This window comes from Corythoichthys intestinalis, chromosome 10 (genome assembly GCF_030265065.1).
Source record: "Corythoichthys intestinalis isolate RoL2023-P3 chromosome 10, ASM3026506v1, whole genome shotgun sequence".
Taxonomy (NCBI): Eukaryota; Metazoa; Chordata; class Actinopteri; order Syngnathiformes; family Syngnathidae; genus Corythoichthys; species Corythoichthys intestinalis.
In genome coordinates, this window is record NC_080404.1 from 56,695,977 (window position 1) to 56,711,999 (window position 16,023).

Genomic DNA, 16,023 nt, shown 5'->3' on the forward strand with positions numbered 1-16,023 from the left:
AATTGTGTCAAATATTTTAACGTGATTAATTTAAAAAATGTATTACCGCCTGTTAACGCGATAAATTCAACAGCCCTAATTTTAAGTATTGTTCACTCATTGCCTGATATTGACAGCAATAGACATCCAGTCATTTGAAAAAAAAATGTGTTTTATCTCAGATTACTACTGTGTTTTGTATTGAAATCGTTTCAGGGAATGAACAAATAAAGTTAGATGAACACAATCTATTCTGGAAAGTTCTATGATTTATTTTCATTCATCTTGATGAAACGGTTTAACCCTTTACACTCTGCGCTGTACAATCGGAGACGCCGGCGTCCCCTTGATTTCTGTGGGCCATAACGTCTGTTGTACTCGTCAACACCAGATGGCAGCATTGTCGCATCGTGACTAAATGAATTTTCCCGAAGTGACTGAAAAAATACAGTCAAAGTTCGCGTCAGTGGCCCCCATCTTGCATCCGTGAAGTTTTTTACCCTCTTTCTGCTGGAATCATCCATTTCGATCACGATTATATTTGACATATGGCATTACAACGACAAGGCAGAGGTAGAAGAATGTGTGGAACACCAGGAAAAGACGGCATTATTATATTTTACTTTTAAAAATATACTCGTGTGAATTCAAAAATACAGTGTGAAAACGGCTATTCGTAAACAATAGAATATATATACTTTTTTTCACTTCAATTCTTGATTTCAAACAAAGATAAATAACACATACCTTGGGCGGAAGCGGGGGCGGGACCTTTGGCCTCAGGATAGTGTTCATCTTACTACACAGTGAAAAGATTGAGAGAAATAGACATTGATTTTGCATGACGACACATTATAAATCAATGAGAACGCAACAATCGTATTTTAATTTGTCGATCAATCATTAATCAGTTAAAGGGGACATATTACAGAAAATTGCCTTTCGTGTCTGGACCGTCTACACATGAATAAAATGTGAAATTACACCAAGTGAAATGACCGTGTGACTGTTTTGCAAACATTTACATAATAGTTTCTGCCAAGCATAAATTTTCATGTAAGTACAGGATAAGCAAAGCTGCAGTGTTAGCGCAGATTAGCATTAGCTAACAGTTAATTACCAGCTCTAGCTTCTGTTAGCACCATACCGGAATGTTGGGAAAAGTTGTCACCCTGTCGTGAAATTGCATAATATGCCTCCTTTAAGGATTAAAACGACAAGAAGCACAACATCTTAAACTTCTACACGCAAATAAAGCAAGTTGGTGTAAAATCTCTGGGAATTTTAGTGCTAGCAATGAAAGTTTTGTCACTAATGAGTCAATTTTGTCAGCATTAGCATGAAACGACAGAGATTTTACTCCATTCTTGCTTCATAGGAGTGCAAATGTTTTGTAACTAGCTGGTTAATGAGGGTTGTGACTGATATGAACACGTAAATGAGAATGGAAAGCAGCTGGATAATGAATTTTTAAAGGGTACTGTTCATTTTACTTGGTACATTCAATTTGGTATTGTTTGTCTTTCTGACTTAATTTGGATATGTTCAGAGTACAGCTCTCAGCTTCTCAGAAGCAAGGTCGTGAACAGATAACACAGCTGCCTAGTACAACTTCACTTGATGGGTTAACTTGGCTTATTCGTAGTTGAAATAAGAAAAAGTCTAAGCGTTGAGAGGTCGGAGCAGATCTTCTTGAAGGCACCTGGTGCACTCGAGGATATTTGTTATAGCCGGCCAGCTTTTAATTATTCTTTCCTTAATAAATGCATTTATCTTAGGTGATGATTGTTTTATTTTTTGTTTCTGAATTGAGGACTAGTTTAGACTAATATGAAGTTATGTGGCTTTGTATTAATGTTGATGATGGACTGAGAACGAATTTCACTATTGGACAATAAAGGCTGTCTGTCTGGCTAGCTAACTATCTCGATCTATCTGTATCTATCCATCTGGAACAATCTATCTATCTATCCATCTATATCTCGAGTTATCTATCTGGAGCTATGTATCCATCCATCTAGAGCTATCTATCCATCCATCTAGAGCTATCTATATCTTGATCCATCCATCCATCCATCCATCCATACATACATACATACATACATACATACATACTGTAGTTATCTATACATCTATACATCTATCTGAAGCTATCTGGAGCTATCTATCCATCTGGAGCTATCTATCTATGTTGAGCTATCTATATCCATCTGGAGCTATCAAGCTCGATCTCTCTTGCTCTGTCTAGCTCAGTGGTATCCAAACTATTCCACATGGGGCCACAGTGGGTGCTGGATTTCATTCCTACAAAACAAGACGACATCTTTGACCAATCTGGTGTCTCCCAAGTGTAATCAGTTGATTGCAGTCAGGTATTAAACTGGTTAAACTGTCTGTGCTCGATTGGTAAGAACAAAAACCAGGACCCACAGCTGCCCTTGAGGACAGGTTTGGACACCCATGGTCTAGCTCGATCTATCTAACTCGATCTCTCTAGCTCTTTATCTATCCATCTATCTATATCTCGTGTTATCTATCTGGCGCTATCTTTCTCTCCATCTGGAGCTTTGTATCCATCCATGTAGAGCTATATATCCATCCATCTATCCATCTAGAGCTATCTATATCTCGAGTTATCTACCTATCCATCCGGATTTATCTAGCTATCTATCTATCTGAAGCTATATATAGCCATCTGGAGCTATCTATCAAGCTCGATCTCTCTAGCTCTGTCTAGCTCAGTGGTATCCAAACTATTCCACATGGGGCCACAGTGGGTGCTGGATTTCATTCCTACAAAACAAGACGACATCTTTGACCAATCTGGTGTCTCCCAAGTGTAATCAGTTGATTACAGTCAGGTATTAAACTGGTTAAACTGTCTGTGCTCGATTGGTAAGAACAAAAACCAAGACCCACAGCGGCCCTTGAGGACAAGTTTGGACACCCATGGTCTAGCTCGATCTATCTAACTCGATCTCTCTAGCTCTTTATCTATCCATCTATCTATATCTCGAGTTATCTATCTATCTGGCGCTATCTTTCTCTCCATCTGGAGCTATGTATCCATCCATGTAGAGCTATATATCCATCCATCTATCCATCTAGAGCTATCTATATCTCGAGTTATCTACCTATCCATCCGGATTTATCTAGCTATCTATCTATCTGAAGCTATCTATAGCCATCTGGAGCTATCTATCAAGCTCGATCTCTCTAGCTCTGTCTAGCTTGACCTATCTAACTCGATCTCTCTAGCTCTATCTATCCATCTATCTATCTAAAGCTATGTATCCATCCATCTATCTCGAGTTATCTATCCGTCTATATATCAGGAGCTAACTATCCATCCATCAACCCATCTGGAGCTATCAATTTATATCTTGAGTTATCCATCTATTTATTTTGAGTTATCTATCTATCCGTCCATATGGAGCTAAACATCTATCACAAATTATCTATCCATCTATCTATCTCGAGTTATCTATACATCTATATCTCAAGATATCTATCTATATGAAGCTATCCATCTGGAGCTATCCATCTATCCATCCATCCATCCATCTGGAGCTACCTATCTATCAAGCTCGATCACTCTAGCTCTGTTTAGCTCCATTATCTCTCTAGCTCAATTTCTCTAGCTCTTTATCCATCCATCCATCTGGAGCTATTCATCAGTCTAGCTCTATCTAGTCACTTGCCCTATGGGATAAATATCAAGGTCCACGCTGGAAGTTAACGAGTTAAACTGCTAACTTTTTGTCTATAAAAAATGGTTATTATCCAGATTCGGGGAAATACAAAAAAAAAGCAAAGCCCAGAAAACGAGCCCCTTCCAACTTTGCTTTTATAATGAACTGTAGCGAGCAGCATTGACATCAATGCACACACAAGCAAGGAAACACAGATATATGGCAGCAGACTGAAGAGGCGGGAAAAGCAATCAATGATCAATTACCAAGACTACACGCTGACCCTAAGCTGGAATCCAGTCACCATGCACACACAGCTTTAGTCGGTTACATGAGCATTCTGTTAGAGCTGTTTGTGTTTCTTTAAAAAAAAATGTGGTTTGATGGAAAAACACCAACAAAAGCTGCAAAAATAAGTGCGAAAATACTGGCTTCCAGGTGTTGTTTAGGGTTAGGGCAATTGTTAGATGAGAAACATTCAAGACGCACACACGAGAACATAGCACAGGGGTCGTGATGGTGCGTTGTGCTGCATAAGATGCGTGGATGAAACTGTAACACAAACAGGAAGCCTTCCTCCTCTTTCCTCCGCACCTCATCCTCGTTCTCACGCGAGAGAGGGAGGGAAACCGAGACGGAGAGGCCTCCTGTTCTACGACCGCATGGGGTGGAGTGAGGGGCAACTTACTGAGTGTGAGTTTCATCATCTGCACCATCATCATCCTCATCCTCCCCTAAGTGTGCCACATGGCCCCTGGGAGCGGAGGTGGAGATAGGAGAGGGGAATTCCAGGTAGGAAAAAAAGGATGCAAGCAAAAGGTGATCGGAGATGACAACAGAAAGAGGAGGAAGATGAGGAAGGAAAGGTAAAGGGTGGGAGGGATTAGAGCTGTGTGAAGCTTCGTCCACAAACAAATCGCTAACGCTCCAAACAATTCAAAACAGAACAATTGGAGACAACGGAGCTTGATTCCCTGTGGTAGAGCGCCGAAATGTATGTCAATAACACCTCCAGCAAGGATAAGCTTTAAATGTGAATGACACTCATTACGACAACATCAAGAATGAGTGTTGCGACAGCTAGGAAACAAAGCGAGAGGAACCCCTGCAGAATTGCGAGTGGAATTTAAAGCAGACGTTGAATTAAAAACTCGAAACACGTGCATGTGTGGAGTGTGAGCATCAGTGTGTAGAAGCCAAACTCCAAGCGGCAAATAAGTGAAACCTTCCAACCCGATGACGTTAAAACGACAAGCCAAAACCCAAACAGCGTGGATTCGTTAGCTGAGTGCGATCCAGACCTGATTAGTCGCGGGTTAGCGATGATTGGCTAACATGGTGATTAGAGCGCCAGCAGGGAAAAAAATCTGCCAAGAGGTGGCGAGTCAGGGAGGACACTGGACTCACCTCTGTTGCAGCTCCTCCTCCACCGATTTGAGAAGACTCCTGTTTTGTTGAGGAACAAGTAGGGAAGATTATTATCATTTTTAACAATCAAGACAGTAGATGGACATTATAAATGGCCCGGATGGACTTTTAAAACTGTCAGGGCCACCAGAATGCCCCAACCACTGCCAAATGTTCACAATGAATCACGTTTACACAGGTTACCCCAAAAGAGTAATAGGGGGCAGGGGTCGCGTTAACCGAATATTTTCCGTCGTTGACCGGTTTTTTAAAACGGTGACGGAAAAAACTGAAGTCCGTCCGTCATTTTGACAGGTTGCAATTCACACCCCAGACCACAGGGTGGCGAGTGAGCATATTAATTAGCTATTGTCTCTCTTAATGCATGACGTCATTGGCTATTCTGTCAGAATATTGTAGCGTCACCGGGGTCTGGCGGCGGCACCGTGATTGACACATCAACGCGAGGTTCTTATTGGTGCACCCGGTGTGCCAGCGCGTCATCCAATTGGTGGACTGGATTGCCGCCTGTGTATAGACCCCAATCACATGACGTAACATCTCCGCCCCCCTGACTGGAGCCGCCATATTGTCCGTCAGCTCGTCGTGTTTACACATTACCGCTACGTACATGCCTCCGATTACGGCGTGTTTTTCTGCTCGTTAACATTAATAATCAAAATGGTGAAGGCGTGTGTGGCGTTTGGTTGCAGTAACAGAGAAGATAGACGGAGAGACTTGAAGTTCTACCGTATTCTGAGAGACCCGAAGAGGAGAGCGAGATGGACTGCTGTAATTCGACAAGAAATCTGGACACCAAACGATCACCACAGACTATGTAGTAGTCATTTTATATCTGGTAAGATGCATTTAATATATATTTAGAAGATTCTGGGCTGACAACCACAATTAAGATCATTGTGTGACGTTGGTGATTGGGGTGTATATAGTTGCCTCTTTTTCTTTGGGGGCGGAGTTGTTGTTTTGTTGGTGTTGTTGGCGGTATGCAGAGTAAAAAGAGGGAGAAAAATACCACGACTTCCATGTCTAATTTTTCGCCGCCAAGCAAGCGTTACAATATTAATTAAAAATGAATGAAAACTAAATACTATTGAATATGTCATCATTATCATTTTAAAATTTTAAGTGACGGGTAAAAATAGATTATGACTGGATTTTTATGACCCTGTCAGTCAAAATGACAGACAACGAAAATGCCTAGCGCAACCTCTGCTAGGGGGCGACCAAGGCATTACAAATACAGTGGTAGCCAGACATACAAAGTTAATGGCGTACAGCTCGCATGCTAATTTTAGACCGTGACGTCTCATTGTAAAGCGGAAGTAAAGCCGAAGTGGGACATTATAGACCCAGAAACAACGTAATTTGTGCCACTTTTCTCCGGTAATCTTTCAAAAACGAACATGCCAATCACGCATTGCTTTTTTGGAACTTGTAGAAACGACTCTAGACATTACGAGACATGAAGGATGTTTTTTTCATACTTTTCCGGAAACCAAAAACTCGGGAGGAAAAAATGTGAAGACCGAATCAACTTGCGCGGACTTTAACACCAGCTCACACCAGTTAACATTTTGTTGGGTTGTCATGGTCTTTCAGAGGACAAAGAGGTAAGCCATTTTTATATTTTTAACTTATTTTTTTAGCGTAACGTTGTGCCGTACTGCTTCTGACAATGAATGACCTGAAAAGAATTACAATGGTATCTGACTGCCACTGTTACTGTTTCTGTTACATATATATTAAAAAAAAAAAAAAAACTTAAGTAAGGGGGAAGTGTATATAAATTATAAAGATTTGTTACCAATGAAAAAATTAAGTGTTCGTTGGCTGTCGCTGAGTAGCATTTGCGCTCGCTACACAAAGCTAACTAAATTACCCCCAAGAACGGTAAGAGACATAGGACATCCAGAGAATATATAAGAAAGACAGGGCTGATGGTAAAGGATAGCTTGTTGAAACAGGAGAATGTCATTGTCAGTCACGTCGATAAAAAAGCTAAGGCTATGCTTAGATCGGCTCGTTTTTTTTTTCGTCTTTTTCAGCCTTCGACACTCAAGCCATCTCTTTAACTGAACATTTTTATGTTCTTCCACATCTTTGCCAGTGAATTTGGCGCCAGGCTCATCATTTTCGGAGAGAATTGGTAGGTTTAGCTCTGAAAACATCTCCCTCATAAACGATTTCCATTCATTTCCTATTAGGGACAACCGGTGGCTTGTCCCTACTTAGCAACAGTTGCTAATGTCATGAATATTAATGAACGGAAGTGACGTGTTGCTTGTGGTACGCCATTCGTTCCATGACCTTGTTTGTAAATCGAAATAGTCGCACGTCGAGCAGGATTATCCCATAAGAATACATTAGAATTCAATTCATTCGGTCCACAGCCCGAAAACCGACACGAAATCTTTAATAAATACTGCTGGTACGATTACAAATGGCAATTACATATACAGTGTATCACAAAAGTGAGTACACCCCTCGCATTTCTGCAGATTTTTAAGAATATCTTTTAATGGGACAACACTGACAAAATGAAACTTTGACTTTGATTTTCCCCTCAAAATAACTCAAAATATAGCCATTAATGGAGGTGTGCGAAATTTCCGATTCTTAGATTATTCGCGATTCAGCCGTGGATGATTTGAGAACGATTCACAAACATCTCAATTCCGATTATTGAAATACGTCAAGTAAAGCGGAGGTAAAACACACTCAGCGCGCCGCGCGGTCTTCGGGACGCAATGAGGAACGGAGCGAGAGTAGCTAAACATCATGCTTGTCATTACCCGGCCCCTTGGGTAATGACAATGCTCAATTCACGGCTCTAGCTCAACTAATGCCGCGAGATAAAAAAACAACAACATACCTGACTGCTGCCGACAGCTGCTACAAACTACGTCCACATAATAGTGAGGTAGATATCATATTTATTTGGGACTAGATGCAAAATAACAGACTCGGTGGCGTTCGCAGCACATGTACAGAAAGCTAGATGCGGGCGTTTGTAAACGGCCGCCATCTTAAAGCAGTACACTTCCCTGCAAGGCTGTTGTAGAGAACCTTCCAAGCGAACCTAATTAACTTTTTATCTAAAATACTCCTAAATCGACAAAATATTGACTTGAATCTATCTTTAAAATAGTTTTAGAACTTTCACATGTCGAAAGTAGACAGAAGAGAAATTATGGAATAACGGGAGCAATTTTAACAACTTTAACGGTTGATTCACAACATTAAATTAATTGAATGTAGTTTAAAGCTGCTGATACAGAATGGGGATTTTAGTATATTATTTATTGTTTTTAACTGTTAACTTGATACTGAAATAGTCGTTTATTTAAGCCTGCGAGGCTTTTTAAATTTTTTTATTTTATTTATTTATTTTTTTTACAGTTTTTGTAACTAATGTACAAAACATTAAAAGCAGCTAATAGCGGGGTGGGGTCATCAATAATCGATTTGCAATCGAATAGTAGCCTCTGAATCGTAATCGAATCGTTAGGTGCCCAAAGATTCCCACCTCTAGCTATTAATATCTAGACCCCTGGCAATTTGAAATTGTTGGAAAACTTTTATTTATCCATGGACTTAAACTTTTGAAGTTTACGGACGAAAACATTTTTAGAGTTCTCAACTAACGTTATGTTCGCAATATAAGGCGCACCTGACTATAGGCCGCTCCCCACCAAATTTGACACGAAAACATTTCTTCATACATAAACTGCACCAGACTATAAGCCACAGCTGTCCTCACTGTATTTTGGGATATTTACGCTAAAAGATATTAATCGGTAACACTTTATTTGACAGCGGCAGCATAAGACTGTCATAAGACCAAATGAACCCCCATGAAGCTTTAAACCAATTAACTGCAAAGCTTTATTGCTTCAAGAAGCTTCATTTGGCCATCACTGCTCCCTTGGGAAAGACAGTCAACCTCTACTGCCACCTGCTGTCAACACTGTTTTCATCAAACATGCCTCCTAGCATGCATTACAGCGCTACAGATGTAAAATAACAATCAAAATTCATGTTTAGTGCCAATTATGTCTTCAGTTACTGTACCATTTGTTTCATTAATTGCTAGTTATGGAATCTGGTAACTATTTGACAGCGACATCATAAGACTGTCATAAGACCATCATAATTAAGAGATGAAACTGCCATGAGCATTAATGAATGCTTATGACAGATGTCATTTTGTGTTATCCGGCAAATGATCTCACTTTTGAATGGATGTAAAAGATGCAAGCAGGACATAAATGGAGTTAGTGACATAATTTGCCGGATGACACTTAATGACATCTGTCATATGCATTCATTAATGCCCATGATAATGTCATGTTATAATTATGACGGTCTTATGACACGCCGTGTCAAATCAAGTGTTACCTATTAACACAAACGAATCAACAATCAAGCTACATTGGACAATAAGCCGTAGGATTCAAAATGAAGACGAACACATTTTGAAATAAATAAAATATGATTAAGACTAAAAAGTATTTTCGTCCAAAAGACTAAGACGAAAATTAAAAGGGCTGCCAAAAACAACACTGACTGAAACCAAGTCAGGTGGTTAACAAATTGAATTAGAAAAAACTACCGTAAATTCCGGACTATAAGCCGCTACTTTTTTACCTCCCTCAGTATCCTGCAGCTTATAGTCCAGCGTGGCTTATTTGTTAATTTATTTGGGTTAATAGGTAACACTTTATTTGAGAGCGGCGTCATAAGACCGTCATAATTATAACACTATCAAGGGCTTTAATGTATGCTTATGAAAGATGTCATTGTCATCCAGCAAACTATGTCACTAACTCCATTTATGTCCAGTTCGGATCTTTTAAATCTATTCAAAAGTGAGATAATTTGCCGATGACACAAAATTACATCTGTCATAAGGATTTATTAATGCTCATGGCAGTGTCATGTCATTATTATGATAGTCTTATGGCACGACTGCGAAATAAAATGTTCCCAAATATGTCTTATAAATCTTATGAACGTCATAATTATGACATGACACAATCAAGCATTACTGAATGCTTATGACAGATGTCATTAGGTGCCATCCGGCAAACTATGTCACTATCTTCATTTATGTTCAGCTCGGATCTTTTACATCCATTCAAAAGTGAGATAATTTGCCGGATAAGACTAAATGACATCTGGTATAAGCATTCATTATTTGTCAGAACAGTGTCATGTCATAATTATGATTGTCTAATGACAGTTTTATGGCACCACTTTCAAATAAAGAGTTACCAAATACCATATCTAGCAATAAATGAAACAACTGAAACAGTAACTGAAGAAATCATTTGCATAGAACATGAATTTTGATTGTTATTTACATCATGCTAGGAGGCATGTTGGACGACAACAGTGTTGACAGCAGGTGGAGCAGTGATGGGCAAATTAAGCTTCTCGAAGCAATGAAGCTTTTCAGCCCATTGGTTCAAAGCTTCATGGTGGTTCATTTGGACTTATGACAGTCTTACGGTGCCGCTGTCAAACAAAATGTTACCTCTTACTATCTTTTGGTGGAAATATTCCATAATACAGTGATGAGTGCTGCGGCTTATAGTCCAGTGCGGCTTATCTGTGAACAAATGCCGTTTTTGTATCAAATTTGGTGGGTGCGGCTTATCGTCAGGTGCGCCTTGTAGTCCAAAATTTATGTACTACTACCGCCCCCAGCCACTACTACGACACTCCCATTGGTGAAGGTGTTAAAAGGTAGTCGGGCCTTAAAATGATGTGCTCTTCATTTGGTGCTGCAATCTTACATTGAGACTCATTTTTAAAAACCTCAACCATTCGGCTACCTGATAATATCGGACAACTCTAGTGAATAGTCTGTAACGACTTACTTGTTTCCTCCAAGCAGACTCGAATCGTGGCTGTAATCCAACTGCAAATCCTACGAAAAAAAAAAAAAGACATTTGCTTCACTATTGGGATGTTCTATCTAAATGACCTAAATTTGCATTAGAACTCACAAAGAAATAGTGACTAATAAGCCCTGTTGCCAAGAGACAACAGGGATGTCCAATTTCATGAAATGTTTCAGCACCGGGCATATTCGTCTTGTGCTGTGCTCACATTGTGGCCTTACAAGCGCGGCTCAAACAAAGCTTACCACAAAAAAATAAATAATAACAAAATCAAATGTGGATACCAAAGAAAACTTTTATATTTTCAAGTGGCTGTCAAATTTTGACTGGTTAGGGCTGGCAGTGAGGGATCATTTTTCAGTGTCATTGACGGCAATAGACGTTCAGTCGCAGTTCGATTGCCATTGATGAGAGCCAATGAGATAACAGTCACCTCTGCCTACCAAAAAATAAGGTAAAAAGTAAGACTTGAACCGATTAAAATGCAGTACGGCCTAGAACGAAAAGTGGTATTTGGCATATGGCAAAATGAGTTTTGGCATATGGCAAAATGACTTTTGGCATATGGCAAAATGGCTTTTGGCATATGGCATTTTTTTTTGTATATGGCAAAGTGGCTTTTGGCGTGTAGCAGTTTTTTTGGCATATGGCAAAATGGCTTTTGGCATTTTTTGGGGCACATGGCAAATTTTGGCATATGGCAAAATGACAAAATAGCTTTTGGCATATGGCATTTTTTTGGTATATGGCAAAGTGGCTTTTGGCGCGTAGCAGTTTTTTTTGCATATGGCAAAATGGCTTTTGGCATATGGCATTTTTTGGGGCACATGGGAAAATGTCTTGTGGTATATTGCAGTTTTTTTTAGCATGTAGCAAAATTCCTTTTGGCATGTAGCAGTTTTTGGTGCGTATGGCAAAATGGCTTTTGGCATTGCTTTTAGCATATGAGTTTTTTTGGCATATGGCATTTATTTTGGCATATGGAAAAATAGCTTTTGGCATATGGCATTTTTTGGCAAATGGCATTTTTTGGCATATGGCATTTTTTTGGTATATGGCATTTTTTGGCATATAGCAGTTTTTTGGGCATAATGGCTTTTGGCATATGAGTTTTTTGGGCATATGGCAAAATGGCTTTTGGCATATGAGTTTTTTTGGCCATATGGCAAAATGACTTTTGGCGTATGAGTTTTTTTTGGGCATATGGCAAAATGGCTTTTGCCATATGGCATTTGTTCAGGCCAGGCACCTTCGTGCCATTGACTGCCATGCAGGTCCAAATTTCCCTTTCATTTTCAATGGCAGAATAACGTGTGGTTGTGATTTTTGACCATACACTTACCATTGAAAATGAATGGAAAATTTGGAAGTGCATGGGGGTCAATGGCATGTACGTGTATGGTTTGCATAAAATGTCGTATGCCTTAAAAACAGCCATATACCACAAGCCATTTAGCCATATGACCCAAAAATATGCCAAAAGCCATTTTGCATATTGCAAAAAAACTCACATGCCAAAAGCCATTTTGCCATATGCCAAAAAACTGCAATATGGCAAAAGCTATTTTGCCATACACCAAAAAAAATGCCATGTGCCAAAATAAATCCCATCTACCCAAAAAATGCCAACCGGTAAATTTAGCATATCTTGCCATAATACTTCCAAAAACTACTCAAAACCAAAAACGTTTACCATTAGCCCCTTGGCTATCATTTTTGAAGGGTAACATCACCGTACAATTCATGTATCGTGCATCTAACATGCTACATTTAAACTAAAAATACTTCTTAAATCATCAAGACCCCATGCCAAAGACTTAAAACAGAACATTGTGAAGGCTAACTACTGACATTTAGTGGTCAATTGCAAAACCCTCGTGTGACCTCACTTGTTAACAACATTTGGCTAAACTGGCGTCACCACTCCCAAACGTTAGCGGCTAACCGTTAGCCCATCAACATCAACTGCTTCTACGATTTAATCTGCTATCTCCCATTACTTCAGCGCCACAAGGACGCAAAAAAACAACTGTGTTATCCTAAAATCATTGCGGTTTCGCCTCGACATTTCAACTTGTGGCTAACATCCTCGTCGATGGCGTCCATGTCGGAAGGCATTTCCTCTGACATCCACTAATCACATGTTATGCATAGTGACAGAAAAACAAACGTAATTATAAGATGTCTGCTCTCATCATTGTCTTGTTCCCTCCCTTATGTGGTCGCCATGACGACCGTGGCGGCCCTTTTGGCGCCACTCTAGCCGCTAAACCGTTTAGCGTTCTGGTGCGAATTCTCCGTGCAGGACCTTTCATTTGACCTCTGCAACAGTTGTTCTCGAACATTTGTAGCATCTAAAGAACATTTGGTTCTCTGAGTGCCACCAACATGAACCCAACTGGAAGTAAATGCTCACCTTTCAGCGCCATTGACAGCGCTAGACGTCCAATCCATTTTGACTGGGAGTGGCGTGTGAAGCTTGAGCATTTAAAGCTTGTCCCGGTTTAACGATCATTGTCAATGCAGGCAATGAATTACACTGCTGGCCAAAAGTATTGGCACCCCTGCAATTCTGTCAGATAATGCTCAATTTCAAAATAATTGCAATGTTGTTGCAAATGCTTTGGTAGTAATATCTTCATTTATTTTGCTTGCAATAAAAAAACACAATAGACAATGAAAAAAAAAATCATTATCACTTTACAGAAAACTCCAAAAATGGGCTGGACAAAAGTTTTGGCACCCTCAGCCTAATACTCGGTAGCACAACCTTTAGACCAAATAACTGCAATCAAATGCTTCCTGTATCCATCAATGAGTTTCTTACAATGCTCTGCTGGAATTTTAGACCATTCTGCTCCAGTTCTCTGAGATTTGAAGGGTGCCATTTTCTGATCTCTCCACAGGTGTTCTATAGGAGTCAGGTCTGGACTAATTGCTGGCCACTTTAGAAGTCTCCGTGCTTTCTCTCAAACCATTTTCTAGTGCTTTTTTAAGTGTGTTTTGGCTCATTGTTCTGCTGGAAGACCCATGACCTCTGAGGGAGACCCAGCTTTCTTACACTGGGCCCTTCATTATGCTGCAAAATTTGTTGGTTGTCTTCAATGCCATGCACACGGTCAAGAAGTCCAGTGCAAGAGGCAGCAAAGCAACCCCAAAACATCAGAGAACCTCCCCCTGTTTGACTGTGCGGACCGTGTTCTTTTCTTTGAAAGCCTCGTTTTAATCCTGTAAAAACTATGTTGATGCCTTTTCCAAAAAGCTATACTTTGGTCTCATTTGATCAGAGAACATTCTTCCAAAACGTTTTTGGCTTTCTAAGGCAGGGGTTCCCAACCTATTCCACTAAGGCACACTGTGGGTGCAGGATTTCATTCTTACCAAACAAGATGACAACACTTTTTCCCCAATCTGGTGTTTTACAAGTGCAATCAGTTGATTGCAGTCAGGTGTGGCTTGTTTTAGCAGAAGCCTCATTGGTTCAACTGTCTCTGCTGGATCGGCTGGAACAAAAACCAGGACCCACAGTGTGCCTTGAGGACTGGGTTGAAAACCCCTGTTCTAAGGTACGTTTTGGCAAACTCTAGCCCAGAGGTTGCGCTAGACTTTTTCGTTGTCTGTCATTTTGACTGACAGGGTCATAAAAATCCGGTCATAATCTATTTTTACCCGTAAATTAATTTTTTAAAATGATGATAATGACATCGTGGTGACCCTTTGTTTGGCATAATTCACCTTCCGTACTTGTGTGTCCATTTGGCCGAGCGCGTTACCGGCCACGACACAGTCACATGACAGACACTTAAGAGCCGCGCGCGTTGCGGCTTGAATAGAGAGTTCACAGAGAGCAGCAGAGCCACAGCGGCTGGACACAGCAATTCCAGCTAACAAGACTCTTCATTGCATACCGCTTCAAAATATTCAATAGTATTTAGTTTTCATTCATTTTAAATTAATATTCTGTCCGAACAAGCTTAACAGAGAATCCACACCGTGCCATCACACATCAAGCAGATGAATATGTAACTTTTTCTCCGCACTGACAAAAACAGCTGACTGTGGCCCCAGTAGCTAGGCTACATATGCAACAATGAAATTAACAGTTCACCTGCTGTGGCCTGAACGCAGTCTCTCACTTTCCTCCTGGTGTGCATGGACTTGAATTGCGTGCCCGCTTGTGCAGTCCCTCTTTTTTCACCTCTTTTATCAAAACCATCGTCGGTTTGGGGCTTTTTGAAGAAACTTCGGACACTCAGTTGCCTTGACATTTTTCAGAGTAAGGCCAACGACGTCATGCATCAAGAGAGACAATAGCTAATTAATATGCTCACTCGCCACCCTGTGGTCTGGGGTGTGAATTGCAACCTGTCAAAATGACAGATGGACTTCAGTTTTTTCCGTCACCGTTTAAAAAAATCGGTCAACGACGGAAAATATTCGGTTAACGCGACCCCTGCCCTAGCCTGACTTTTTTATGTCTGTGGGTCAGAAGTTGTGACTTCCTGGGTATCCTACCATAAAGTCCCTTTTCATTCAGACGCCGACGGATAGTACGGGTTGACACTGTTGTACCCTGAGACTGCAGGACAGCTGGAACTTGTGTGGATGTTAGTAGAGGTTCTTTATCCACCTTCCCCACAATCTTTCGTTGAAATCTCTCATCAATTTTTCTTTTCCGTCTACATCTTGGGAGGTTACCCACGGTGCCGTGGGCTTTACAGATATTGATGACACTGCGCACGGTAGACACAGGAACATTCAGGTCTTTGGTCTATGTATAATTTTATTTCCTATTTCGACTGTCTTTGTTTTTACATCCTATTGATTTTAATGTGAGTTTTATGATCTTCATGTGATGTAAAGCACTTTGAATTGCCTTGTGATGAATTGTGCTATATAAGTAAATTTGCCTTGCATAGCCTTGCCTTTGGAGATGGTTTTATAGCCCATGCTGCCTCACAATTTTGCTTCTTAAGTCCTCAGACAGTTCTTTGGTCTTCTTTCTTTTTTCCATGCTC

At 40.3% G+C, this 16,023-nt stretch overlaps 1 protein-coding gene across 9 annotated transcripts in view; it reads right to left on the reverse strand.

Moving 5' to 3' along the window:
• Positions 1-16,023, reverse strand: part of LOC130922538 (mitogen-activated protein kinase kinase kinase kinase 3-like) — a 95,550-nt gene that overhangs the window by 23,318 nt on the left and 56,209 nt on the right. For 7 of the 9 annotated variants that reach the window (XM_057847338.1, XM_057847332.1, XM_057847337.1 and 4 more), the window contains 4 exons: positions 10,982-11,031; positions 5,079-5,117; positions 4,360-4,425; positions 727-778 (listed from right to left, as the gene is read on the reverse strand). In XM_057847338.1, coding sequence (XP_057703321.1) covers positions 727-778; positions 4,360-4,425; positions 5,079-5,117; positions 10,982-11,031 — 207 coding nt within the window. The remainder of the gene's footprint in view (positions 1-726; positions 779-4,359; positions 4,426-5,078; positions 5,118-10,981; positions 11,032-16,023) is intronic. The other 2 variants (XM_057847334.1, XM_057847333.1) reach the window with 1 other exon arrangement.